We start from the raw sequence: 27,080 nt of genomic DNA, 5'->3' as shown, positions 1-27,080 counted from the left end.
TGGTGCAGTAAAGTTGGTAAAGTAAAGTAGGTGGAAGTAAAGTCGAGTGGTCGCAATACTAATAAGTAGTACGTGATGGAGAAAAGGAAGGGGGTCGTAATACTAAGTAGTAAGGTTGATGTAGTAAAGGAGGTGGTCGCAAAACGGCGTAAGTGGATGGATAGAAGGTTTCCTAGAAGGGCGGGGGGAAGAGGCTAAAAAGTAAACAGCTGTTGCAGATTCCTAGTAAGTATTCTTCCTTTGGAAATATTCTCTTTTACTTCCTCCAGCTTGATATTTAATTTTCTCCAAGTACTCAATGAATTTTGGTGATTGTTTTGAAAGTTGTATAATAAATTATTTAATAAAGTTATCTATACTCGATTCCCTGTGTATCTAACCATCACTCCCAACAACAATATGCTTCCCTCAAATCTCCTATCAGTCAGAAGTTTGATATTACAGGGATCCCTAATCTAGTATAGTTCTTGAATGTTCTTTGTTGTTGCCTCATATAGTGACCATATCAGGCCAACATTACCCAAATTAGAGTTATTGACACATTGAACCAGGAAAAATTTGCAGGTATCACGAACGTCGGAACGTGGCAAGGTACAATTTTCTATCATCAAAATATTCACCCTGACATCGAATTTCAATTCAAAAAATGGATTAAACAATCAGTCATGAATGATTTTTTATTCTTTGAATTTTTTACGCGTCAAAATTGCGTTGTCGCGTTAATTTTACATATCGGAGTCAATTCATCATCAAGATGAGGACACAACCGGCTGGCAGGGTGGTGCGCCAAAAGAAGCTCAACAGATCCACCCATCAACAAATTTTACGAGAAGATCAAATAGAATCCGCCGAATATGATTCTTTACAAGGCCAATACAAAGTCGAGACTGGTGTCGAAAAAGCTGAAGAAAATGTTAGTATCACGTGCTCGATTTTACCATGCTATCACGTGATGGCAATAAGCGTTGCTGACTTCTGCGTGTGTCATTTAGGAGTACCATCTTCAAGCTGCCCTGGCAGCCAGTCACTCTTCGGGTGATAAGGATGCCCCGCAAGAGATTCCGGCGCCTCCTGCACAGGAGGGTACTGATATTGACTATGAATCCTTATACTCGAGGAAATTTGACAAACCTGCTACCTATATTCGCTTTTCGCAGACAGTGGAAGAATGTACTGGCTGTCAATATAACATGACCATTGAGGATGACATTTTCCTAAAAGATTATAATAAGAAAAAAACTCTTTCAAATCAACAGCTGTCGGAAGATGACTTTGAAAAGCTCATGGAACTTTTCGAAGAAACTGCTGATACTCACACCCCTTATGCTGCTGTGGATAATACTCTGGTGACCTTTGAGACCATGAAGGAAGCTATCAAGGAACGAGGGGAGGAAAAGATACCTGGTAATATGAAGGATATATATGAATATTGGAAGTCTCGACGGCAAGCATGTGAGAACCGTGGTATTCAGCCGAGTTTGAAGTTCGAGACGCACCAGGATATTGACGAAGGCGATCCATATGTTTGCTTCCGCCGCCGTGAAGTCAGGGCTACCAGGAAAACCAGAGCACGAGACATGCAAATCACAGATAAAGTTAGGAGATTGAGAAAGGAGATGGAAGAAGCAAGGCTCCTGATAAAAATGGCGACTGAACGAGAAACTATTAAGAAACAACTCTTGGAATGCGAACGTTCCGTCTTCATGTCTCGTAGTGAAATAAAGAACCTCAAGGTCAAGCTGGGTATCAAGAGTGATCCTGACGACGAACTTCTCATCAACCAGAAGGTATGCATACTCTCATGCCCTGAAAAAAAGCTTGAGCATCATACTGACATTTCAAAGCCACAGAAGAAGAGGACTTTGGACTTCCAAAATGTGCAACGACCTCCACCTCCGCTTCGTATACCACCTCGTCCTGATGGCCGCGGAATTGAAATGGATATGATATTATTGAGTGATCAGCTGGCCCAAAAAGAGAATATGTTGCAAAGAGAATTGGAGGAAAAATCTGCACAGCATGTCAAGTGGAACGAGAACTATGTCGACTGCACAAGAGAGCCACTTTTACCAGTGGAAGGACAGAGTTCGAACACGGGTTTCCGTCCTGCGACAGCCCAATACAGTCAGTATTTGCTGACTCCGCCATCATCTGTGACTTCCGAATCGTTTGATCAAGCATCTCCAGTGAGCCAAGAGAAACCGGACGCGGTAACTGTGCGGTATAGCACACCGCCAGAAGAAGACGATCGTCGTGCGCAGCCAGCATATCGAAGAAGAATTGGCCGAGGCGGACGGCTATGGATAGACCGGAGAGGGATGTCTACAGCGGCCAGTAAAGGCGCGGAAAAGAAATCTGACCGTTGGAAGTATGACCAAGATGATGATGATGACGATGGACAGCCTGTATATGAGGTTGACCCATATGACACCAATCCTCTACGTTTCAGATCCACGATACCTCTGTCTGGTCATTTATATCCGGATGCACATCGGCAGAGAATGTTCCAGCATCAAACGCAATCGAGCAGGGCTGTTACTGGAGGTAGTCCTGGGAACAACCGAGCAATCGGGCCTCCAAACCAACATAGTAATTAGAACTTTTTTCCACGACAACTAAGTTGTCACTTTACCAGGAGCGGCTTCATTAAGAAGGCTTCTATGTAACTCAACTTCTGCAGGGTTTAAACGGGCAATGGGAGGAAGGGGCGTTACCCAGGCAAAGGGCTAAGCGCTGATTTGTTGTCATTAGAAGTTTTGTCCGAAAGTACCCAAAGAAGGTATCTGGGTGACCTATTTGTACTTTAGCGCTCATGAACGAGCAAAAAATCATTATTAAATGACGACATAGGTGTCATATATGACGCCAATTAATAATCTCCTCCAAAAGCAATCCAGAGCAAATGAAAAGCTTCGTGACCTACCAACCAAAGTGTTCTCGGTATTAAAGAGCCAATGTTCTACCGAGCACGACCCTTTTTCTTTGGCTGTTCCGTCTCCTCTCCTTTTCTCTTCGCGTTCTTCTTCATTCCCTCTTGTGAAGACACAAGTCTCATACGATGGTTGCCACAAGAAAAGGCAGTTGCTTCTTGCATAGCTGCTCGCAGCACTTTCTTCTCTCCGGAACGTACTTGAATTGCCATGGCGTGCCTAACCGGAAGATCTGCATTCTTGAGTAGATCTTCATCCTCTTCAAGGGTAGTTGAATATTCTTTCTCCCTCGCTTGTAACAAAGTTGCTAGGACCTGACCCGCGAGCTCTGTTGTAAGTTTGGAACGGCTGGGTATGCTGCTCTCTGAATTCAAGATAGCTTTAAGATGACTTTCGTCAACAAGCAAGAGATACAGAAATGCCAAGAGTTCGTCTGGTATACTTGGCTCATCCGGACTAGAGTGGACAAGGTCAAAAGAGTCTTCGTAGACTCCTTCTCGTTCGGCCAGCTCAAGCCGTGTCTTTAAACCGTCTTGCGTGAGCTTATGCAAAGATGGATGGACCTTGCCGTTCCGGAACAGAGAAACAATGAGCTCCGCTGAGATCTCGGCGACATCATATGCAGAGTATCCATCTGTGACATATCCATATCTCCTGAGAAGGTCGGACCTAGGGAGCTGGCCATAACTAAACGTCCTCCAGTCAGTGAACCACAATCGCGGCTGAAAATGGGGTTGAATAAAAGACGAACTCGTTGAATATTTCTTCTCCCTTGCTAATAGGTTTGATTGCTCTCATCTCTAGCTCCTCGTTATCGCAGATCAAGCGAGCATTGTTCCTGTCTGCATCCGCGTTAAGCATATCGGCCAATGGAATCATGGATAATATAGTTTTCTCATCTTCGCCATCATCGGAAACCAGGTCGTCTCCAGCTTCGCCTCCTTTGCCACCGGAGGTTGGGGCATCGGAAGGATCTGGTATGTCGAATGCGTAGGCCATGATAACAGAAGCTACTTTGTGACACATCTCCGTGCTAGAGTGCTTTAAGCCTTGCGGGGCTATGTAGGATTTGAACATATCTTCCGCATCCTTTTTTCCGATTTTCTTCACCACTGCACTTGCTTGCAGTTCCGCGAGCTCGCTGTCCGACCAAAACACTAAGCTGTCCAGTCGCTCTGGAAGTACCGCAAGGTACGGAGCCCACTTAGAATTTTCCATTTGTGCTTCCGTCATAAGTATCGAAGTAAGCACCTAGAGTCCAGTCAGCCGTGGCCTTCGAACCTCATCGGGAGCACATATAAATACTTACTAGCCAACTCGGCATCTTCTCAAACAATCGCCTCGAGACGGGAAGAGGGGCCACGTTCTGAGCATTCAGAACGGCATTGCGCGGAATGCTGAAAATGATCTCGTCATCATCAATGTCTCCTGTGGCCACTGTACTATCAGTCAGCGAGAAATCCTCTATGGATAGCATTCGAAATAACGACGAGAAGGTAAATGGCAGCCTTTTAGTCAAGCTCGTCCTCCACCGTAGGAGGAGGTAAAGAAAGGAATATCCATACCGACACCTCGCCCTCGTCCTTCTTGACGGAGGTCAACCAATGCCATCTTTGGATTAGTCCGGACACCCATTTCCTTGAGCCATGATGAGAATGTCGCCGTTCTAGCTTCGAAATCGTCAACCTCCATATCTCCGGTACGTTATAATCTGTTGTGAAAGAGATAATGTGCGTCGTTGTGTGTAATGTAGTATCAGGATTGGCACAAGCAATAGTAAGTACAGTAATTTCTAAACTCGTACCAAAGCGACAGTGTCGCTAAAATAAACCGAGCAAATCAAGGGGCCCTAATCCTAATGGGGACATATGTGGGGCATTGCAAGGTCAGCAGGAAAAATTTCGCACTCTTCGTGAGAGAGCAGTGGAATTGAAAAGGGCTTGTATGATAAATTCCATTAATATTATCAAATGTGCATATTTTAGACCATTTTAGATGTTGGTCGCCAATTTAGATGGAATAATAATGAGGTTACATCTCTTGCCCTTGCGGTAATTCTTTTCAGCATAATCCTTATCGATTAGTTGTGACATTCAGCCTTGTCTAATTTTAGCGGCCAAGGGCATTGGTCTCATCCCCATCGTCAAACCCCTCCTTGATCTCTTAGATCTTGTTGCTAAAATATCGAATCTCCCTTGTCAAAATGATTGCTATAGGACTGGAAGGTAGTGCTAACAAATTGGGCGTTGGTGTCATATCACATCCCTCCAAAGGCAAGCCAGCTAAAATTCTTTCCAACATTCGACATACCTTTGTCTCGCCTCCAGGTGAAGGTTTTCTACCGAAAGATACTGCGAAGCATCATCGATCATGGGTTATAAAACTTGTGAAGCAAGCTATGGCACAAGCTGGAGTGAAGGTCTCCGATATCGACTGCATATGTTATACAAAAGGCCCTGGCATGGGTGCACCTCTGCAAAGTGTGGCCATCGCAGCGCGAATGCTTTCGCTGCTGTGGGGTAAAGAGTTGGTAGGGGTAAATCATTGCGTAGGACACATAGAGATGGGTCGAGAGATTACTGGGGCACAGAATCCGGTTGTTCTATACGTCAGTGGAGGAAATACCCAAGTGATTGCATATGCGGAGCAACGATATCGAATTTTCGGTGAAGCGCTAGATATTGCGGTTGGTAACTGTTTGGATCGTTTTGCAAGGACCTTGGAGATCAGCAACGATCCCGCGCCAGGATACAATATTGAGCAGTTAGCAAAGAAGGGAAAAGTGCTATTAGATTTGCCATATGCGGTAAAAGGAATGGACTGCTCATTTTCTGGAATTTTAGCAAGCATTGATATTCTTGCTGCAGAGCTGAAGGAGAATCCAAAGCAAAAAGACCCTATTACGGGAGAAGTTATTACCACAGCAGATTTATGTTTTAGCTTGCAGGAAACTGTCTTCGCGATGCTGGTAGAAATAACAGAACGAGCTATGGCTCATGTAGGAAGCAACCAAGTCCTTATCGTGGGAGGCGTAGGTTGTAATGAGAGACTACAAGAGATGATGGGATTGATGGCAAGGGATAGGGGAGGCAGCGTCTTTGCAACCGATGAACGCTTCTGCATTGATAATGGTATCATGATAGCGCAGGCTGGGCTTCTGGCGTACGAAACCGGTTTCAGGACTCCATTGGAAGAGAGTACATGTACTCAGAGATTCAGAACGGATCAAGTTTTCGTCAAATGGAGAGAATGAACAGTCCATCAAGTCCTCAGATATTGTCACTCAAAGAGATCTTGGCATGGTGTTCAGGCTTACAGAAGCGCCGATCCTACTATCAAAACCCATCGTCGGAGTCATCATCTTCCTCAATTATAGTTTGCGCCAATAACCCATGTTCGTCCTTCTTTCTACCTCCATCCTTTTCCAGCCATTCAGAATATCTCTTTTCTACAGAGGGATCAACCTTCCATTTCAATAAGTCTGGCTTCGTCTTTTGTTTCTTCTGTTCTTTTGTAGCGTGAATTGATACCAAAGGATGACCCGTATCTTCGGGGTTTGATGTCAGTTTGAATAGTGATTCGAGTACGTTGGAGGAGATACGTAAAACGGACCCAGTGATCAGGCCAATGAAGATTGCAGACCCCAGGAATATGATGAGGGCCTGGGGACTATTAGCGGTAGCCCATCAGTTTACTTTTGTGTGACGCTTACCTCGAATTTAGCTAGAACCTTCAAAGGGAGAAGCGTAGCAGAAATCAAAGAGTTGCCAAGATGTAATAGCGGAGCGAGAGCAATCCCGAGAACAGCTAAGAGCCACCTGAAAATAAAAGTGATTGGCAAGGAAATATAATAAAATGTTTTTGCTAAAATTGATAGCCATGTCGTATCAGGAGTTTCCATGATGAATAACAAATAAGCTCTTTGGGGTAATGTCAATAATAGGTGCAAGGCTGACAGAAAAGATCTGTTCTATACCTACATTGACCTATCAAGAGATGATGTGATGTTTGAGTATGGAATACCCTCATAGGATTTCCATAATTGAGAGCTGTCAGGGGATGTTTTTGTCTTGAAATCAATGTTGATGTTGATGTTGATATTATTACCTAGCTAGGTACCTAGGTATGTTTTTGCTCCGGAACGGAACAATCAAGGGCTCTTGCACGGACCAGGTCAGCAAGCAAATCAGACAAGGATTCGGAGCATCGTCGCAATATTGTGGGTTTGGAACTCGTATGGAACTTTAAAGGCTGATTGTGGGGTTGAAGGAACAAACCTTAAGGAACGAAACAACTCCCAGAGTTCAAATCCAGAATCTTTTCACGAAAGAACCACCCGATTTTATTTAGTCTTTCAAACCTCAACTTTGATCATTTCTTAGATACCCCGAATAAGTACATGTCCTCCCAGATTCGTGGAACGGTACATTCATTTTAACTCATGATCAAAAATACTTATTTACTACTCAAGAGATATAAGATAGCTGTGCTCAGCAAATCCCCTCGACCTTTTCCACTTTCTTTCTTTTAAAGGACCTTCCCCCGCCCGGAATGATTTTTTGAATGCATTAGTTCGAATCACACGACCACTTTCATTATGGGGAATACACCTTCTACCCACACGAGGCCAAACGCTTCGACACCTCATTCGCATTCTCCCGCACCTTCAAGCCATAGTAATGACTCATCAAGGACATCATCAACTCGCAGAGATCCCAGGAATTTGATTCATTCGCACAGGACCGCTGCGAGAGCAGAACCTTCTCTCGCACAAGCTCACGGATCGAATGTCACACACCGCCCGCGCAACTCCCAATCACACCCTGCCGCACAATTCAATAGTTCCTTACCGAGTTCGGGGGTCAATACACCATCAGCGCATGAAAAAGAGCCAAAACCGGGCGTGCAATCACATAAAGATGGGCCAGAGACAGATAAGATCGTCGTGAAAGACCAGCCAACCAAGCCAGTCGATGTTCCCATGCCATCCTCAAATTACGACACTACCACGTGTAGATCACACTCGCATTCACACTCCCTATCGAGCACGCAACCTCCATCCATTGACCCCTCCGATCCCCCGATTCAAGATATGTCGTATCATCTTACGCGACCTCCGAGACTCCCACTGCCAATTGAGGAGGAGGTGCATACACCAGGATCACCTTTGATCACGCCAGCTGATATGATTGCCCCAGCGATAGATATAGAGGCTTTGGATAATGAACGGCTTGCGAGACGGAACTCGGCACTTAGCAACACGACTATAGATGAGGAGGATGCCGAGGAGATTCAAATCGACCGGACGAAGGCAACAGTACCAACCCTATTTGAATGGAGAGAAGGCGGAGAGAAAGTTTATGTAACTGGTACCATATTTCAGTGGAATAAGAAGCAGAGATTAAGCGCAGTGTAACCTCCCTTTTTTCATTACAAAATGTTCAGTTCTCAACTTTTGATGGCTTCCACTAATACTTCACAGGGAAGGAGAGCCAGGACTTTTGAGAGCAATTATTCATGTACGACCTGGAACTCACCACGTTCGATTTATTCAAGATGGCATTATGAAATGTTCAGCACTTCTTCCGACAACTGTTGATTTTGGCAACAACTTAGTCAATTATATCGAAGTCAGTGCCGATGACATCCCTAACGATGATGGTTCTGTAAATATACCTAGTGAACCAATTGGAGGTGCAGAAGCCAAGCCCGAGGTCACTCAGCCAGAACCAGTACCTGCAGAAGAGAGGACAAAACCGAAGCCCGTGTCGAAGATGAAGCACGCAATCTCTCATAGCAGATTTACTTCAGAGATTCCACAATACCTTATAGATATGGACAAACCTGAAGATTCTAGGGAATACCGCTACGCAATTGCTGCTATAGACAAACTGCCTCCTCCCCCTAGTTTACCAGGTTTCTTGGGAAAACCCATCTTGAATAGCAATCCACCGATGAAGGATGACAATAGTGTTCTTATTATGCCTAATCACACTGTTCTTAATCATCTAGCTACGAGCAGTATTAAGAACAATGTTCTTGCTGTTTCTGCCACTACAAGGTATAAGCGAAAGGTACGGGCAATTCTTTACCTGTTGAAATTTTGTACTGATCCATAATATAGTATGTCACAACGATCATGTACAAACCTACTTTAGAGGAATAAGAATAAAAAAACAGCAATGCGAGAGGTTACAATCTATGAATAGTGGAGGTGGTGGACCTGGATATCAAAGGAAAATAACACTCCGTACATGCATCGAGTAATAATTTGGCAAATAATAAGCTTGCTTCGCATGATTTCAATGGAAGCCAGATGCAGAATATTCCAATGAAAAGGAAGAACCACTTATTGTGCCCCAATCGTGTATCTCAGTTCAGTACAAATTCAAGGCTAGCACACAACCCGCTCACAAGCTTCAGAGCTCGCTCTATGGAAGCTCCCGCATTATCCCTCCCCGCCCGAGCTCACCAACCCCTATCCATTTTTAATTCTCACGTACCAATCAATCATTTGAGTGCCTCTCTCCACCGGCACGTGCCGATAAGCCCCCTCTTTCTGCGATAAGAATTTTTCAAAAGTTGATGCTGCTGGTAAATTATTGTCTGCAGATAAGACAGTAATACAGAATTTTCCACGCGCCAACATATCCGTTCGGATTTTAGATAATTTCAACTCGATATACCAAAAGCCTTCGGATTCCGAATTCGAACCCCAGCTTGCGATAATCTACAACACTCCTTTATTGAATACATACTTGGGAAAATCAAGTAAGCCTTGTTTCGCGAAGCTCTCGACATCCCATCCCAAGTTCGCAAGCTTTCCATTATGCGCACCCAGCCCAATATTATTATAACTGGCACGCCTGGTGTGGGGAAGACTACACATTGCGAACAGTTGGCGGAAGATACGGGGTTGAAGCATTTGAGTGTTAATGATGTGGTTAAAGAGAAGGGGTGTCATGAGGGATGGGATGATGAGTTGAAGTCTTGGATTGTGGATGAGGATAAGGTGAGTTAGGTTTTCTTTTGTGGAGGAGATAAAGGGGGTGTTTTGAAGTGAGCGGGCTATACGGGATGATTTGAGGATTCATTGGGAGAATTTGGATCGGATCATTCGAGTTTTGGCTAATGGATTTGGAATGGATAGTTACTGGATGAAATAGAAGATGAGGTTAAACAAGGTGGATATATTATCGATTGGCACGCTTGCGAATTGTTTCCTAAAAGCTGGATTGATTTGGTGGTTGTGTTGAGGGTGGATTCGACGCTGTTGTATGATAGGTTGAAGACGAGGTATGTTTGTTTCTGAATTGTGCTGGAGGAGTATTTCTAGGCATGCAGCGAGGAATTGAAGAGTGTAAGTAGACAAGCTAACTCTGTTTGAATTATAGGAACTACCCGGAAGCGAAGCTACAAGAGAATTTAGACGCGGAAATTATGGAAGTTCTACTCGAGGAAGCGAGAGAGAGCTATGATGAGGAAATTGTGGTCGAGCTGCGGAGTGACACAAGTGATGAGGTAGAGAGTAATGTGGAGAGGATTGAGGCGTGGATAAAGCAATGGAAGAAGGATCACGCTGATGACGATGAGGATGAGGAATGATTTGCAGTTTGGAAGAACATTGTGGCTTAGATGTACAACTTGACGAGTACTGTCTGCTCACTCCTTTCTTTGTTCTTGTCCTTTGTTTCTTGGACCCTATGCTTCTTCTCGCAGCCAAATCTTCAACTTCTCGAGTGCTCGGAAACGGTGAGAAATTTTGTTTTTCTCAGCTTTTTCCATTTCGGCGTATCTAAAAGGGGAGGGTTAAAACTTTTGTATATGGTGGAATGGGGCAAAAAATGAGGATTGGCGGAATTCTTACGTTTGGCCTTCATACTCGAATATGGGATCCCAGCCTATACGTCGAGATATCAGTAAAGGAGTCTACTTAGTGCGGTACAGTACAACATACCAAATGCACTTGGACCTCTGGGGGGTACAATCTTGCCCTAAGAAATGTTAGAGCCATCCTTTGGCAAGCAGGAAAACGGGCAAGCACATACATCTGTTCGTCCTTGAAAGATAATAGGTTCGTGACCTGGACCTTCAGAATAGGCAAATGTACAAACTGCCTGCGCAGACTTATCTGAAAAGCCAGCGAGCATATTATTCAGTCCATCGTGACCTGCTGCCTGCATGAACCATTTGCTGCATGACATGAGTGATCTCCACTTCCACTAAAATTGGATGAAACCCTTACATATATGGACCGGGCAGTTCTTTCAACGCATTGAAACATAAACATGTATCCTCAACCAGAACCGGACCCTTGATCTGCGGATGATGTCAGGACAACTTAATACTTGCGATGTATGGGAAGATGAAGAAATACAATTTCAGCCGCTCTTCGACATTTATCGCTGGAGATCTCTTCAATGGTTCCTTGGATCTCAACGAGATCTAGAGATTGACTTTGGAGATCAATCGTATCACCCAAGATGGCTTTCACCTCGATGAGTTTGTTTTTGTTGCCGGTGATGAAATTGAGAGTTTTGGGAGGGGCCATGGTGGAGATGTGAAGATTTTTGTTTTGTTATGTGGAAAGAGGGAAATATTGATGGAGTGGGGATCCAGTAATTAAGAAAGAGGAATTAGAAATAAAATGTCTAGATTCTATAAACTTTTATATCTTCGAAAATGTGTATTTGAATTGTGTTATTGCAATCTTTACGGAACTTCGACTCATCCGGTCAAAAAGCAGCTTCATTCTTTTATTGGCGAGCATGGATCGTGCCACCCCAGCACCACATCAGAATAATTAACCTTAAGTCCAACATAATTAATATAAACTCAATTCTAACAACCACACCCAAAAACCCCCAGGCTAATGATTCTATTAATATCTAAATAGACACTTTCTTCAACATAGTTTATCCTCCATCATGGATGATTTCTATCAACCTCTCATAAATTCTACTGATGGAATCGACACATTGAAATCCGAAACCTGGTTCACAAGTGTCCTCGCCTCTATTCGTGCAGTGCCTTTACCTATCATTCTCAGTATTGCTTTAGCGCCAGTTCTCGTGATCATAGCTACGAGATTATTGAGCGAGAGGCCGTCGGAAAAGGTAGAGGGAAAGGATGGAAAGACAGTTTGGATGCCGGCTTATTGGGTGCCGGGTGTGGGACATGTTCTTGCATTGTATGTTTGTTTCACGTGTGATTTTTGAAAACAATGGAAATTTGGAGCGTGGAAACTGATTAGATGATAGTTTGATGAATGGAGAGAAATTGGCAAGTGATTTAAGGTAGATAAGGTATAGGACGTTGGTTGAATAACATGCTTGCTGACTGGTGTGTAGGGATCAAAGTGCCCATGGTGAGTTCAGCTAGAAATATTGGTTATATCTGAGAGAGTTGAATATTTGTAGCCATTTGGAACTACTGGGATCTAGAAATCAAGGCTCGTGATGTTCCAACACTACTGACGCATTGAGCCAGGTATATTTGCACTTAATCTTGGAGGCTCTACGCATAATATCAGTAAGTTGCTTGCTGTCTCCTGAGTAGCCGTGCAGGAACTAATGAGTACAGTTTCGAATCCAAACCTGGTTAAGGGGTCAGTATTAGCGAGGGAGCTTTCTTGTATCAATGATCACTAATACTGTTTTAGAGTATTGCAGAAAAAAGAATCAGAAGTGACATTCAAACATGTTGCAATGACTCTAGCATCGAAAGTAGGTAATCCAGTGCCCTGAACTAATGCCGTGAGTTGTCATATTTTGCGCTGCTAAGAATTGTTGTAGTTCTTCGGGATACCCAAAAATGCAAAGAAGAAATATTTAGACAACTGGGAAGTAAGAAAGCTCCCTTCCTTCCACTTCACTAAGCTAAATCTTATCTCCAGGAATACACATCTGCTTTCAGTTACCTTATGAAGGAACCATATCTTAGTACCATGCTGAATGGAACTATACGCAATCTTGAAGGACTCATTCCACAGATGGTTTCATTTCTAGATAGCGAAATAGATCAACATCCATGGGAAAAATGGGCTAATGCTGAGTACATCTCTAAGGATGAAATGGAAGTTGATCTCATGGCCCTGGTACGAGATATACTTGGACATGCTTCCGTGTCCAGTATTTTCGGTCGTGCATTTTTAGAGAACAATCCTCATATTCTGCACGATATCTATGAAATGGATCGTGGTATGATGTATTTCATCATAGGGCTTCCATGGTTCACTCCTTGGCCTGCTGTCGCAAGAGCTCATTTTTCTCGTTCCCAAGTTCAAGGAAGTGTGAGAAGATTTCATGAAGCTCTCGATGCTTCAGTCGATGGAAAGCACGTTGACTCTTCTTGGGGTGATTTGGATGATGTCAGCGACTTTATCATGAGGAGACACGAACTGTTCAGAAGTAAGATTGTGAAGAGAAATATCCTTTATATAAGTTAATATTGTGGTAGAACATGGTCTAAAACCAAATGAGCGTGGAGACGTATCCGTAAGTCAACGTCCCTTCCACTTCTAACATCAAACGTCTAATGCCGGTCCCAGATTGTCTGGGCCCTTGTAGTTAACTCTACTCTACTCGTCTACTGGCACCTCCTCTACATTCTCTCCACCCCCAATCTCGCCGACAAGATCCGCGCCGAGATCTCCCCCTACGCAACTGTCGTCCCCGGTGAAAAAATCGGCTCATTCGCAGAAGCACCACGTATCCACCTTTCCCACGAAGACCTTTCCAAGAAATGCCCCCTCTTCAAATCCACCTATCTGGAAGCCTTACGTCTATCTTCCCAACCCGCATCTGTCCGAAAACTCGAAAATGACATCACCCTAACCGATGCTGCATCTAATAAGGACAACGATAAAACCTCCGCAACCACTTACATCCTCCGCAAAAACGAATACGTAACCCTCCCGCATGAGCTCCACATGCGCGACCCCTCCCACTTTACCTCCCCCACCACATTTAACCCCGAACGTTTCCTCAGCACCGACGAAACCGGCCAATCCTCCGTCGACTCGCAAACTATTCGTCCCTATGGTGGCGGATCTAGTATGTGTAAAGGCCGCGTATTCGCCGAGAGAGAATGTCTTGCTTTCGTAGCCGGCATCCTCATGTATTGGGATCTGGAGCCTGTTGTTCAGAAAGGAGAGAAGAAGGGGAAATGGAGGATTCCTGGAATGATAAAAACTAGTGCGGTTTGTTTACCGGATAAGGAAACGAGGGTGAGGATTAAGAGGCGAATTTTATAACGGGATGTTAGAGGGTGGATGCGGGTAGTTATTGCGGTAGTTATCACTAATTAGTTCAACTCCATTGTAGAGTAGACGACTGCATGCGAAGCTTTCAGACTTTGAAACAGATATTTGAATTAGGCGAGCAAACCTTTGAATTCTCCATCCGTGCCTCAGACTAAGTAAGCTTCTTCGCTGAAGCTTCCCTTCTACTCGAGGAAGAGTAACCATCATCAATTATCATTCAAGGCTTTATCAAGCCAACGCCATAATCTTTTATCCGCCACGAAGCCTTGATTAAGTTCGGACACTAGAGTAAGCTTCCTCGCGGTAGCTTCCTTCCCACTCGATTTCATGACGCGAAAATAGTCATTTTCATATTTTGCGAGTTCACCAACCGAACGATCTTCCATCTTAAGTTCTGCAGCCAAATCTCGAAACTTATCTTCATCTCGTGCGCTTCTAAATAGTCTGGGTATATCGATAATGTCTTTTGATTTGTAGATAAATGCGTACAGTTCTAGTTCTGTGAAGTAATTGTAGTCTCAAAGACCATGTAGGGACACCAGGCGCAAAAACCACCAGGATCGCTGAGCAGAGATCCAAATTTGTTCGTCGAAGGTGTTGTGTTTGAAGCCACTTCGAAAACAAGGGGTTAATGAGCTATCGATATCATGTCTCGGCCCGGACAGACTTGGGGTTGTTAATAGTATGGGCATTGGAACAGTAGAGCAAAATGCCCCATCTATGATGCAGCTGATATTGAAACCTTCATCGACGAAAATATTGCCTGAACTAAGATCGGGGTGGTGAAGAGGATATTCATTTACAAACTCGCTCGGGATCGTCGATGCAGGGACATCGATTGAAGGTAGCATATCCCGTAGGTAATGCTCCGCAATACAATAATCCAATCTATTAGAACTGTGATCAATTTTCCCACCCACCATAACATAATCGCTCTAGCGAGACACTGCCGATGCATATCGTGAAGGTGTTTCGAATTCGCTTGCTTCCGGGATAGGTGCAAAAAACACATGTGGCTCTAGTGATAGCTCCTTCACATGAAGAAGGAAGGCTACAAGCATAGACTCATAAAACTCCCTTGTGGATAGAAAAGGGCCCCGTGAAACCTCATCCAAGCGATCGCGTATGTACCATATCAAAGCTGGCAAAAGGCATTTCTTGATGTGATGGCCATCGCCTTAAATGTATAATGATCCTATCTTGTCAAATCTCAGTTTTGATAATTGAGCGCGCAACAGCCCTAGCTGCTTCATAATTTTCTCTTTGTGCGTTCTCCGTAGAGAGGGGAGCAGTTTGCGACGCGAGATTTTTACTGGTTCGGCATCCCATGCAAATTTACTCAGTGCAATACCAGGGGCCTTGCTCATAAGAATAAATGGGATGCCGATTGGGTTCGAGGATGTGGAGCTTTGATTGATCGGCGTGGAAATATATAGTAATGCTGCACGGGATAAATACCCGTGATCGAATATTTCTGGGACGGGAATTGAACTGGTCACTTGATGTACTTCATGGTCGCAACCTCACTCTCGAGCAATTCCAACGCGGTGTGAATAGATATACCGTTATTCATCTGAGGGCAGCGAAAGATCCACTCTACACTATCCACGAATGTCAGAACGATTGCCCAGTTCAAAGAGCCACACAATGGCTGCTGGGACATATCGCAGGAACACAAGACATTCCCAATTTGCTTAGCAAGATGAAATAACGTGGGTAGATTGAGTTTCGCGTAGAAGAATGGACTCATCGTATTGACTGTATTGTTGTGATGTGTAGGTGCGATGAAATGCGTCGAGCTTATTATGGGCAATGCACACTGAGTAATAATGATGCTGATGAGAGGATCATTATATATCTTCAGAATTATAAATTGGAAAATCTTTCACATTCAGAAAAGTCTCCTATCAAAAATTTGCCCCAAAACACCACATGAACATAACATAACATAACATTCCACCCATTCTTGTTTGCGAAGAGCTTGATCTACTAATCTTCATCTTATCTTTTCATATCTCATCTAATATCGATCATTTCAGTTGCCTGGTCTTATGCCCATATCATATCCCTAAAAGACGAAGAAAAAGAATTGAAGAAAATTTCCGAAGAAAGGCAAAAAAAAGAAAAAAAGAAAAAGAAGAACAAGAGTATTAAAGTAACTTCAAACGCCTAACAGGAAGATTGTACACGGTTGCACTAAAAAAGGTCTCGTGCTATCAAATCTACAAAAGAGGGAAAGTCTTCTTTTGCTCCCCCTTCTCGCCTCCAAAGATACGAAAATATACGCTAACAATCAAGATATCATGCTACCCCAAAGGTTGTGCAAATCTGGAAGAATCCCAAATGCCATATACAAAAGGCTCTCCAAGCCATGGCAGAAAAGATCTTAAGTGGTGGATGTGAAAATGGTACAGAAGAAGGTAAGAGGTTTTGCATTAGATAAAAGGACCGCAGGTGTTCCCGCAATCAAGCACCATTCATCTCGTTGTCTGATTGCTCGGCGATATCATCCTGAGCGTATTCCATTTTTTCCTGCTGCTGCATGGCTTGCTGGGAAACGATCTCTGCTAGACGTTTTAGTCTTGGTGTTTGGAGCCCTAGATTTGTGTTAGCTATGATTTGTTACAAATGATGAGAGATAATTACATGAAGGTGTATAAGTCTCCAATGCTGTGATGACACGAGGTTCCGCAATTTCATATGGTCCACTGTCATCCATATCAACTGCAGCCAAAAGCAAGACATCACTCTTTTCTGTTACGCGAGAAGCGACAGCTTTCATGATCTCTCCGTTAATGGGCTGTTCATAATCGGCGACAAGATACTGATTAAGCAGCTTTTGGATCTGATTTGGTGAAAGCATCCAGCAAATATCCTGAATAATTTCGATGTCGTTAAGAGTGGCCTTCTTCAATTGGAGGAGTTTCGTTGCTTGCTGTAATCATATTAGCATCTGGTCTTACTGAAATACAAATACACAATGCTTCTTACCATCAAGTGCTCTAGCTGAAGAGTTCCCTCTGGCATGTCATGACTCTTACACCATTCCTCTATCCTTGTAATGTTGTAATTGATTTGCAGTCCTCGCTTCCACGACAAGAAATTCCTTCTCATCAGAAGATCATTGAATGCGGTGACACCGACCAATCTGAGTAATTCCGTGACGGTCTGTGTAATGATTGAATCTTCTAAGTAGTAGGCTTTCATGGCTTTGAAAACGTTGTTGAGCAAGCTAAGCAAATTGTCCATGCTAAAGGCGGGAGCTGAATTAGTCTGGAGCAATTTGCCCAAAAATCTGTTGCTTTCATTGGTGACGAAGCCAGGCAGTGACTGGGATTCGATGATAGCTGGGATAATCATCTTCTGCAATTTCTTCTTCAAAACCTTCATCCAAGTATGATAGATATTGAATTCTAAGCTCTCTAGATCATGCTTGACGATGTCAAGGAGACGATCATACTCGAAATTATCCGACTTCTGGGCTTCATACCAATCTTCGGCCAAGAAGACGAAAGAAAGCATCTCATGAACATTAGACAACCAAAAGGCACCTGGGTTGACAGCCTCATCACCGTCATGTTGCATCACCTCATGCTGAATAGATTGCATGACGTTTGCAAGGAATCTTTCTGATTCCTTGACGAATCCATTGTTCCACATCTCTGATGTGACAAGATTGATCAAGTAAGATGGGAAAAGGACTTCCTTGTCTGTTGGTGGTGGAGTGGACGTAGCGGCTGGAATCTTAAGGTTCTTGATCAGACCAATTGTGACTTCTTCGTTCAAGCCCTCCTCATCAGCCAAAAGATTCTCGAGCTCGAACTCGATGGTGTCAACACTGGGTTGGAATGTGGAGCCGGAAAGTGTTTGCTGATGGAGGTTGTGGCTTGTTACAGCCATGGATACTGGCCTTGGGTTGTAAGCTGCACTGAAGCGATCTAACTCACGCGGCTCAGCTCCTGCGCTTCTGCGTTTCGGTTTCTTCGAAGCAACCAAATTAATAAGTCCGTTTTGTTGCGCTGCGACAGCACCATTCATAATCTCTCCATTGGGCGGCAGGATGGGACCTGCACGCTTCGCCAGGTCAAGTTGATCTTGCAAGTCAACAAGCTGTTGTCTAAGAGTGATTTTTTCCGATTCGTGCAGAGTGCCCTCCTCCTTCGCCTTCTCGAGCTCTAGGTTTGATACTCTAAGAGACTCTCTCAGCTCTTTCTCTTCTTCTTGCAGACGCTTGATATTGACAGCTGACTCGTCAAAATTCGTCTGAAGTTTCGTCATTTCTTCCTCCATGACAGCGAGACGTGCGGCAGTGATTCCAGCTTGGTTAGCCTCAGTTTGCAATTCCTTTACCCGAGCTTCCAAAGCATTGTGTCTGTTCTTCCACGACTTGATCTGGTTTTCGTAGTTCTCCACTTGGGTCAATAAAGTCTTGTTCTCCCTCTTCATCGTACCAACTGATTGAGTAAGTTCGACGACCTTGTTTTCCAGTTTGTAAGAAATTTGTTTGAGATCTCTTGCCTCCTCACGAATCTTCTTGTACCCACGACGTGCTGTTTTACCCCTCCACAGACTCTGGACAATAACAATCTTTCTCCTGTAATCTCTCCATTTCTTAAGCGACTGCCTTGATCGCCATGACCTTTGAATGATCATGGCAGCATTGCCAACCCTAGTCTCCATAATTTCTTTTCTGCGCAAGAATCCCTTGATGGCAGCTTGAGCGAGTATAACATTGTTGCGAATGGCCAAGAACTTCCTGCGCTCTTTCTGACCACGCCAGACTCTTTGAATGGTTGTGGCAGCCTTGACCTTACGATTCTCTTGAGCATACCGACGAGCAAGATGGCCTCGAACCGCCGATTGGAACGTAAGAATCGCACTTCTGGCGTCAAGATACTTGCGTCGATAGTACTGAGCTTTGAGATTCTTCTGAATCATAATTGCACAATCGTTGAGTCGGTTTGTTCGCAAGTTCTCCAAAAATGCCAACATGCCTGCACGGAAGAAAATCTTCGTCAAACCAAGCTGATACTTGTCCAACCCACCTCCACTGCTGGCACCAAGTGCTTTCGTGAGAATTATATTAGCCATCTCACGGATTTCCGATGTCCACGCTGATGAGGGCGTTAACATATAGTACCGTAAAGCAAACTCTTCATATGTCCAACGTGTGGGGTATCCGGCAGTACTGATGCGGACCGTCTCAAGCACACCACAAGCTCGTAATTGACTCAGAACCATAGGGCCCTCAAAGACCCACGACTCCTTAGCCTCGTTGGGCTTAATACAACGAATGTAGTGAACATCAGTGCCGTTAATAGTGCTCATGAGCTCGATCAAAGACGACTTGAAGATACCACCCAAAGTAGGCTTGCGGTTGACAGCAACACCGATCCTTCTACCAGGCGTGGGTTTTGTTGCAGCTGAGGTTGTTGCCGAGGCCGTATCCTTCTCCCGCACAGCGGATGCAGCATCCAGAACTATGCCCAAGAATTTGTTCGAGGAGGCTCTCAAAACTGCCATATGTTCATCGGGAACAGTGTCACGATTCTTGTCAATAAAGCCATCTGACTCGTAAGTCACATCAATAGCATAATGACAAACAGTGAATGACGATTTTCCAAAACGAGGCTTCTTGTAGAATTTGTTCTTGTCAGCCGCAAAATTGTGATGCAGCTTCGTCACAAACTGCTCGTCTGAGCCCATTGGGAGTCTAGATTCTTCGTCAAGAAGTGACAACACACCAAGCTTTCCCTCAATCAAGTCAATACAAGGTTGATTGTCAGAAAAGTCGATAAAGGTCCAGTCGATCTCCTCCCTAAGATACTCCTCTTGTTCGAGCTTGAACACGTGAGCGTTAAACTCTTGTTGAAGTTTTTCATTCGCGTAGTTGATGCAGAACTGTTCGAAAGAATTCTTTGCAAAATGCTCGAACCCATAAATATCCAACACGCCAATGAATGTTTTCACACGAGCCAACACCTCATCGGTGGCAAGAGCATGGTTAATACTATCCACAAGCCAATCGAACATACTTGAGTAGATGAATTTCGCAACCGAATCTCGCACAACGATTGCTTGTTGTTGAGTTAAGTTTGATGTGATCTTTTCACCTCTCGTGATCAACTGCTTCTTCACAGTCCATTTTGCAAACTCTACAGGATCCACACCAAGCAAAGCTGTTGCCTTCAATAATGCCGGCTCATTAGGAGCCAAGACAGAATCCGTTCTCGAGGCCGTGATCTTTACGTCACCCAGGTGAAGCAAAGCCGCAAGCAGTTTAAAGATGTCCGCTTGTTGACTGGCATCGACTCCTATTGTAGCCAAAGATCCCTTCAGTGCCTCGAATTCTGCTTTATCATCAACGCCATCGATAGTTGGCGAGCTTCCCTGGTTGAGATAATCAAATTGTTCGACAGGCTTCAAATCGAGTTCCTTTGTCTCGCTTTCCGTTGCTCCTGCTACTAGTTGGTAGAAAACATGGTAATTTCGCTCCTTAAGGGGTTGAAACACTAATCTCGAACGCTCCAACAGATAGGTTCGAATTTTTGCTCCAATGATATTTGTCTTATCATCAAACATAATCTCGATATATTTCCCGAACCGGGAAGAATTGTCATTACGTGTGGTCTTGGCGTTGCCAAAAGCTTCCATGATCGGGTTCGTAGCCAAAATTCGTTCTTCTGTTTCACTCATTTGTTCTGTACCCCGCTTCGTCCTTGTTCCTGGCTGATCCGGTGATTCTCTGGTAGCAAAATATCGCATAATATATTTGGCACTAACAGTCTTTCCAGCTCCAGATTCTCCTGATACCACTATTGTCTGATTCTTTTGACTCCTCAACATATCCCTATTAACAGTTAGCAAGTCACAAGGGCTTTAGCAGTAGCTACTTACGCAAAAGCTTCCTCTGCAATTGCAAATAAATGAGGGGCCTGCGTAGCTCTTTGCCTTCCTGCATATACCTGTACCATGCCAGGAACATATAAAGAATCAACTCGCGCAAAAGGGTTCGTTGCTATCAGCACAATACCACTGTATGTGTATATCTCTTTCTGCAGGTATCGTAATCGGATAGCCTGTAAGACTGTTCCGCAAGGTCAATTTTGAGCTTGAAAAAATATTGTAATCGGCGACCTACCAGCAGGCTCGTTGAGATGGGAAAGATTCGTTAAATCATCACTCGCTTCGAGCATCGTTGGATTCATCAAAGGGGGTAAGGAGGCATTATTTGCTTCTGTCAACGCTTCTTCTGTGGTTTCTATCGATTTGGTCTGCAGTTGAAAACAAGGTCAGCATCATTCACAAGAAGGAGGAGAACATGAATTCCCTCCCAAAGTACAAGACAACAAACCTCTCCATTTTCGAGTTGAAAGACCAGTGTATACTTGTCTCCATTCAATGTTTTCGAGATCAATTCCGAAGCAACCCATCCTTCAGTAGCATCTGGCTGCCATGCCTTCGTACCGATATCATAGTTGTGCGCCATGATGGCGACGTTGATTGCTGAGAACCTGCCTGCTCTCGAACTGCTTCAACTGTTATAATAATGGGGAGACGGTTGTTCCAGGATCCGTCTGCATGAAATGAAGCAGCCTAATTTAATGGTGCTGTTCAAATAAACGACAGGAAGCGTGTTGAAGATACGCCGCCACAGATGACCTGTCTTATTTTCCTTTGTAAAATACTAAATAAGCACAAGATGCATTTGAAAGATTGTAAGGAGGTTTGAGAGCCACGGTATTTGGGATTTAGAATGCTTGTCGCGAGCTCAGTCGTCAACAGGGATATGTCTTGGCGACGCTAAAATATTTTAGTAACAAAATAACTAAATTCCCGGTGACCCCTATTTTGGTGAATGTGGGACAGACAAAAGGGATTTTGGGCTTCAACCGAAAAATGTAAAGTTTTAGGAATGAATGTGTGCGTGTTGAAAGAGTTGTTGACAACAACAACAGATGTTATATCTATTCCAAAGTGAAAAACAAATAACAAATCTGTTACTGTTTCATGCAACTCGGAGAACCAACAACAAAATTTCTACTTGACACATCATACAATGCAAAATTACCTACATCTTTCTCCTCAACCTATGACTATCTCACCGCTTCGATTCACAATTCGCTATATGGAAAATGGTAACGTGTAAATCCATTCCACCGTGAGCATTGAAGCCAGATCCAGAAAGAGAAATCTTCTGCAGGTCGCAATTGTCCAGGTATAAATATGCGCAGAGGATTGGTGTTCTTTAATTTATCTTTATTTTTTCTTTTTGTCTAGATTTGGTTCCTCTTATCGAATTAACTTTTGGCTCCAAGTTGGGGCACGGTAGTTGAAGTTCGAAAAAGGTCTAGCTTCTTAAGGGGAATTCAGTTGATTACCTACCTGGTGTTTCTTTATGAACTCATTGACATATGATGAGACCAAGTGATAATACTATATTACCTACTAGGTACCTAGGTGATTTATTAGAATGTTCCATCTTCAGGAAAGGAAGATCTTACAACATACAATTTATTCCGCGTGGAAAAAGTGTAGGGCTTAGTCTACCGATACACTTCTTTACTCAGAAGGCTTGAAATTTGGAAAATAACCCTGCCAAATCTCCATTCCTCGCCAAAAAGCATTTGCTGTGTTTTCGTTTAAATTCATGTTCAAATCATATAACGAGATTTTAATATACGAGATATTAATGAGTATTAATGTGAATAGCTTTAATAATAACTAAGCCAAGATTGTAATTCTTTGATATGTTTTTCGATTTCGGAAATTCGAATCTGCCTCTCTCCCCTCCTTCCCGTAGGGTTTGTTTCGCATGCACTACGATTTTCCTTCAACACAGATATAATGTGTTGATGAGACGGACAACGAACTACCCTTTAATATATACAACCCCAGGGAGTTTTCCATACGAGTCTACGAGGCAGTAAGCAATCCCTTCTTAACTAGCTGAAGAGCTATCGCTGGATGTTCACGAATGATTCGAATGAGGGGGGTTATATCGTCAGTTGATTGTGCCACGACGAGTGATGCTTTTTCATCCTCAGGAGTGCAAATGGAGAAATTATTCAAAGCCTAGACGTTGAGATCTGTAGAGTTTGCATATTAGATAGCGCCATCCTATATACTGCAAAATTCAAAGACTCGTGTTTGGAACTGGCTTACAATGCTAAAATTGACAAAGCAGCCTTTGAGAGCTACAAAAAGCTCCCGATTATCATCCTTGTTTGGCTGGACGATGTCACTCGATGTCAGTTGGATACTACTAATTACCCAACTTAACGGCGATGATGAATTGTTCATTATTGGTTGCTTGCCCAATTCCCCGGGGATGTTCTGGTTACTCAAAGCTCTTAAAAGCCCCGGCTCTGCAACAAGTAAGGAATTTTGCAGCGTCCGTGAACGAAGTTTTGTCAGCATCTTTTTTCCAGCTCAAAGATGGTCAAGAAGTAGCAGAAATCATCAAGTACGCGCGGCTAATCTCGCTCTCACAGAAAACTCACACCAGGTTTGCTACACGTGGTGGCGCGAACATCAACAGAAGCGCACCATTGAATCCTCGAATTTAGTTGAGAACATAGTCGTTACAGACAAACAGACCAACGTCGCCACCGTAGGATGCAGGTTGCGATGAGGTGATGTGGATCGAGTTTCAGTGGCACAAGGACTAATGGTAGTGGAAGATTGCGGTTGTAAAGCTGGTCTTGGTGGATTAGTACTTGGTAGTAAGTCGATTCGGCCGCAAAACAAACGTTGCCGTACTACAGACAGACAGGAAGGGGTAACATAGACACTTGATGATAACAGCAGTAGGGAAAAGTGAAGTTACAAATATGCTTTAAGAATAGTCAGCGATCTGGCTATCAACACTGCGAGGTGTTTGAGCCAACCTGTTGTACCGGTTTTAAAGACGAAATAACTACCAACCATCGCATAAGTGTCCCAACGTGGCCGTAAATAAGCACTAGGCAAATACAGTAGCAACATTACATCAATATCCTCAGAAAACAGATGAGCTGATACAGTTAGCAGCATCCAATTTAAAGGTTTAGGAGAGATGCATACTTGAAGGGAGTTTAGTTTCTGACTACTTTAATGTAATCCATTTACAGACATACTAAAACTCAGAAAAAAAAACATAAATAATAGTTACAAATTAAGGATAGTAAGGTATGAAACAAAAAGTCCTGAAGTACCTATATATACATACCTATATTAGGTACCTAGATAAGAAGGCCTTAATAAACCTCATTCTTGAATATAGGTAATCCCAAGCATCGAATCTGAATCGGACATAAAGATCATTCATTAAGACTTCAAAACAATTGCAACACTCTTCACATTGAAAATTTCCCCAACGACGTCTCTAAAACTTTCTTGATTTCCAGGTTGAGTCTCGCATCCCAAGAATCGTCTGCTCGTCAAATCCGAATTAAACCATTATTGAAGAGTGCTGTAAAGCCTAGCTAGGGGAGGTATCTACTAGGAAGTATATTGGATTTTGGTATGCCATCTCGTGGGTGCGTGAGCCACCGATAAAATTTCTAAATTCAAAGGGCTTAAGATTGGAGTCAAGGGGGAACAAAGAACCTAGCAAAATTTTTCATTTTCCGAGTGTTTTGTTGACGCGGGGCAAAATTATTTGATGGGAATTCACATGTTCAAAAGATTCCAAGAGGTGATGTGATGCGTGGTGGAGAACATTGCCTTACCAGCCTCTTTCTGTTTATTCTGTTCTCACATACAAAAATGGATATGCAATTGAATGGAATCATAATCGTCATTTGACTTTTCTCGGGAAGAAATCTACATACTCCATTGTGCTAACAGAAAATAGAGATCGAGAGTATGGAAGGGGTGTAAGCTTCTTAAGCAATTAGGCTATTCTAATAGAAGCGAGTAAAATACCGGTAACAAAATGCAGTTGGGAAAAACACCTATGCAATTGCGGACTGTTCTTCCAGAACGACTTTGTGTGCCAAGGGCACTTCGGAGGTACTTATAGGCCAAGAACGTCCTTCAAAGGTAGTCAAGGGAGTGAAGATATCGATAAACACCAAAATTCCATCTAACTTTGCTTACATTCAGCGGCCTCCTGCTTGGGTTTTGCGGCATCATCCTAATTTATGTTAGTTCCTGTAGATAAAATAGTCATCAACAACTTACATCGTCGTCTGACTCATCATCATCATCATCACGGTCTTCACTCATATCTTCTTCATCGTCTTCATCCTCGAAATCACCCTCCTCCATATCATCATCCAATTCCTCGAATTGAAGAGCCTCTCCAGTGAACCAGTCGATTGCACGTGGAATAAGCTTCTCCTTAATGTCCTCGCCCAACTGATAGTCGAGCTCGAGGCGCTCCTCAATATCCGAGGCTGTGTCATCATCGTCATCTTCTGTAGGTGCCTTGGGTGGGGAGAAGAAGTTAAAGAAGGACTCTGTTGGGACAGTCTTCTTGACAACACGGGTCTGCTTTGTGTCTAGAGTAATGATTAGCAAACTCCAAACATCGTAAAGCCAATAGCAAACTTACTCTTGTTGCGTTGCTTTTTGCTCTCAACACGAACAGTCAAGTCCTTGCCATCCTTCCAATTAATTTTGTCACCTTCAGCATGGTCATAGATGAAGTCTCCACCATAACCGCTCTCGTTTTGGTAGAAGTAAGTCTTGGTGATTGTCTTGTTGGTGAAGAACTCGTTGTCGGCGAATTGGAAAATTAAGCGGAAACCGGGCTTGTCGAGGTATTCCATTTGTATATCGGTCAAGTCCTTGAGTGCGGCCTCATCTCTGTCTGTGATCATTTCGGCAAGCGAAACTTGGTTCTTCATTGCGGACAACCAGAATTCTGGAATACCAGCAATCTTCTCGGCGGATTCATCGACCTTCTCGGCTTGTTCTGCATCGTGCTCTTCATCCTCTTCCTCACCAGATTTAATCTCCTCCTCAGTGGGCTCGACCTCGCCGTTAACGATCTTGGCTCGCTTCTGGTACAGAGGGGTGAACTTGGCGAAGTACTTCTTCTCAAGCTCCAAGACCTCTTCCTGGAACTCGGCTTCTAACTTCGAATGTTCTTTTTGAACGCCCTTAAGACCGGCAACGCGACGACGAACGGGTGTAGGGAGGGACTCGATGTAACCAGATGAACGGCCAACAAGACTGCCAAGCTTTCCATGGATCATCTGGACAAGTTTTGGGTTTTGTGCGAAGAGAGAGGCTGCTGCAGCGCGTTCAAACTCCTCTGCGAGATAAATGTCAGTCATTGGCTTAGAAAACTCGGTGTAGGACGGAGTAACAACATACCTTCCTTAATCGTGCCAACACCAGGTTGCTGAGCATGCGATGAAATAGGAGCGTTATTCATTGGGGTGTTTTGAGGAGTACTGGAAAATAAATTGTCAACATTGTAAATGGAATTTTTTGTTGCCTTCGGAATGTCTGTGTTGAAACTTACGGGGCCGTTTGAGGATTATTTTTCTTTGGAATGTCCGACATCTTGTCGTATGATTTCAAGTTGCTTTGAGGAACTCAATAAAAGAATGAAGATATCTCTTGGATTGTAAGAGATTTTGTTCTCGTGGCGATGTTCTTTTGGGAAAAAGTTCTTGAGGTGGAGGTTAAGAAGTTGTTGGACCTTAGCGTCTAAGATTTGTTCAGATTGTGATTGCGGGCTACGACTTACCAAAATAACCGATAAGGCGGGGCGAAAACTTGTAAACCTGAGGTTAAGCTTATTTATTAATCATCGGCCGGGCAAAGCTACGATACGAGCTACCCTTACCGATACTTGTACTGCCCGGTGAACTCGCGCCGCGCTACGAAAGTTGTAATTTTCCACAAGTTGGTTGCCAACATTTTGGCTTCACCTGTAATGTATATTTCAC

General features: G+C 43.6%; 12 protein-coding genes across 12 annotated transcripts; 5 read left to right on the top strand and 7 right to left on the bottom strand.

Moving 5' to 3' along the window:
• Window positions 1-754: 754 nt before the first annotated feature.
• Window positions 755-2,597, top strand: SS1G_00213 (hypothetical protein; the record flags this gene model as incomplete). Its single annotated transcript, XM_001598077.1, has 3 exons — window positions 755-913; window positions 993-1,787; window positions 1,851-2,597. The coding sequence occupies 3 exons, from the start codon at window positions 755-757 to the stop codon at window positions 2,595-2,597; spliced, it is 1,701 nt and encodes a 566-aa protein (XP_001598127.1).
• Window positions 2,598-2,959: 362 nt separating this feature from the next.
• On the bottom strand, window positions 2,960-4,622 carry SS1G_00212 (hypothetical protein; the record flags this gene model as incomplete). The annotated part of the gene is made up of 4 exons (XM_001598076.1): window positions 2,960-3,617; window positions 3,682-4,181; window positions 4,240-4,367; window positions 4,496-4,622. The coding sequence occupies 4 exons, from the start codon at window positions 4,620-4,622 to the stop codon at window positions 2,960-2,962; spliced, it is 1,413 nt and encodes a 470-aa protein (XP_001598126.1).
• A 511-nt stretch (window positions 4,623-5,133) lies between these two features.
• Window positions 5,134-6,183, top strand: SS1G_00211 (conserved hypothetical protein; the record flags this gene model as incomplete). Its single annotated transcript, XM_001598075.1, has 1 exon — window positions 5,134-6,183. One exon carries the CDS (start codon window positions 5,134-5,136, stop codon window positions 6,181-6,183), a length of 1,050 nt encoding a protein of 349 aa, XP_001598125.1.
• A 1,344-nt stretch (window positions 6,184-7,527) lies between these two features.
• SS1G_00210 (hypothetical protein) lies at window positions 7,528-9,096 on the top strand (the record flags this gene model as incomplete). Its single annotated transcript, XM_001598074.1, has 3 exons — window positions 7,528-8,342; window positions 8,413-9,004; window positions 9,055-9,096. The coding sequence occupies 3 exons, from the start codon at window positions 7,528-7,530 to the stop codon at window positions 9,094-9,096; spliced, it is 1,449 nt and encodes a 482-aa protein (XP_001598124.1).
• A 663-nt stretch (window positions 9,097-9,759) lies between these two features.
• SS1G_00209 (hypothetical protein) lies at window positions 9,760-10,535 on the top strand (the record flags this gene model as incomplete). Its single annotated transcript, XM_001598073.1, has 3 exons — window positions 9,760-9,942; window positions 10,081-10,226; window positions 10,325-10,535. The coding sequence occupies 3 exons, from the start codon at window positions 9,760-9,762 to the stop codon at window positions 10,533-10,535; spliced, it is 540 nt and encodes a 179-aa protein (XP_001598123.1).
• A 636-nt stretch (window positions 10,536-11,171) lies between these two features.
• Window positions 11,172-11,481, bottom strand: SS1G_00208 (hypothetical protein; the record flags this gene model as incomplete). The annotated part of the gene is made up of 2 exons (XM_001598072.1): window positions 11,172-11,249; window positions 11,308-11,481. The coding sequence occupies 2 exons, from the start codon at window positions 11,479-11,481 to the stop codon at window positions 11,172-11,174; spliced, it is 252 nt and encodes an 83-aa protein (XP_001598122.1).
• Window positions 11,482-11,857: 376 nt separating this feature from the next.
• On the top strand, window positions 11,858-14,289 carry SS1G_00207 (hypothetical protein; the record flags this gene model as incomplete). The annotated part of the gene is made up of 10 exons (XM_001598071.1): window positions 11,858-12,120; window positions 12,191-12,216; window positions 12,420-12,461; window positions 12,513-12,537; window positions 12,592-12,655; window positions 12,725-12,775; window positions 12,826-13,339; window positions 13,389-13,426; window positions 13,480-14,157; window positions 14,260-14,289. The coding sequence occupies 10 exons, from the start codon at window positions 11,858-11,860 to the stop codon at window positions 14,287-14,289; spliced, it is 1,731 nt and encodes a 576-aa protein (XP_001598121.1).
• Window positions 14,290-14,399: 110 nt separating this feature from the next.
• On the bottom strand, window positions 14,400-15,205 carry SS1G_00206 (predicted protein; the record flags this gene model as incomplete). Its single annotated transcript, XM_001598070.1, has 3 exons — window positions 14,400-14,692; window positions 14,861-15,090; window positions 15,120-15,205. The coding sequence occupies 3 exons, from the start codon at window positions 15,203-15,205 to the stop codon at window positions 14,400-14,402; spliced, it is 609 nt and encodes a 202-aa protein (XP_001598120.1).
• Window positions 15,206-15,688: 483 nt separating this feature from the next.
• On the bottom strand, window positions 15,689-15,856 carry SS1G_00205 (predicted protein; the record flags this gene model as incomplete). Its single annotated transcript, XM_001598069.1, has 1 exon — window positions 15,689-15,856. The coding sequence occupies one exon, from the start codon at window positions 15,854-15,856 to the stop codon at window positions 15,689-15,691; it is 168 nt and encodes a 55-aa protein (XP_001598119.1).
• An 803-nt stretch (window positions 15,857-16,659) lies between these two features.
• Window positions 16,660-21,682, bottom strand: SS1G_00204 (hypothetical protein; the record flags this gene model as incomplete). Its single annotated transcript, XM_001598068.1, has 7 exons — window positions 16,660-16,790; window positions 16,840-17,128; window positions 17,185-18,098; window positions 18,141-21,043; window positions 21,091-21,190; window positions 21,335-21,467; window positions 21,548-21,682. The coding sequence occupies 7 exons, from the start codon at window positions 21,680-21,682 to the stop codon at window positions 16,660-16,662; spliced, it is 4,605 nt and encodes a 1,534-aa protein (XP_001598118.1).
• A 1,427-nt stretch (window positions 21,683-23,109) lies between these two features.
• On the bottom strand, window positions 23,110-23,613 carry SS1G_00203 (predicted protein; the record flags this gene model as incomplete). Its single annotated transcript, XM_001598067.1, has 2 exons — window positions 23,110-23,268; window positions 23,359-23,613. The coding sequence occupies 2 exons, from the start codon at window positions 23,611-23,613 to the stop codon at window positions 23,110-23,112; spliced, it is 414 nt and encodes a 137-aa protein (XP_001598117.1).
• A 1,648-nt stretch (window positions 23,614-25,261) lies between these two features.
• SS1G_00202 (hypothetical protein) lies at window positions 25,262-26,691 on the bottom strand (the record flags this gene model as incomplete). The annotated part of the gene is made up of 5 exons (XM_001598066.1): window positions 25,262-25,312; window positions 25,360-25,679; window positions 25,733-26,437; window positions 26,500-26,579; window positions 26,651-26,691. 5 exons carry the CDS (start codon window positions 26,689-26,691, stop codon window positions 25,262-25,264), a joined length of 1,197 nt encoding a protein of 398 aa, XP_001598116.1.
• Window positions 26,692-27,080: the final 389 nt, after the last annotated feature.

This window comes from Sclerotinia sclerotiorum, genomic scaffold (genome assembly GCF_000146945.2).
Source record: "Sclerotinia sclerotiorum 1980 UF-70 scaffold_1 genomic scaffold, whole genome shotgun sequence".
NCBI classification, from domain to species: Eukaryota; Fungi; Ascomycota; class Leotiomycetes; order Helotiales; family Sclerotiniaceae; genus Sclerotinia; species Sclerotinia sclerotiorum.
The sequence above is the reverse complement of the archived record's forward strand: the minus strand, read 5'-3'. Positions and strand labels throughout refer to the sequence as shown.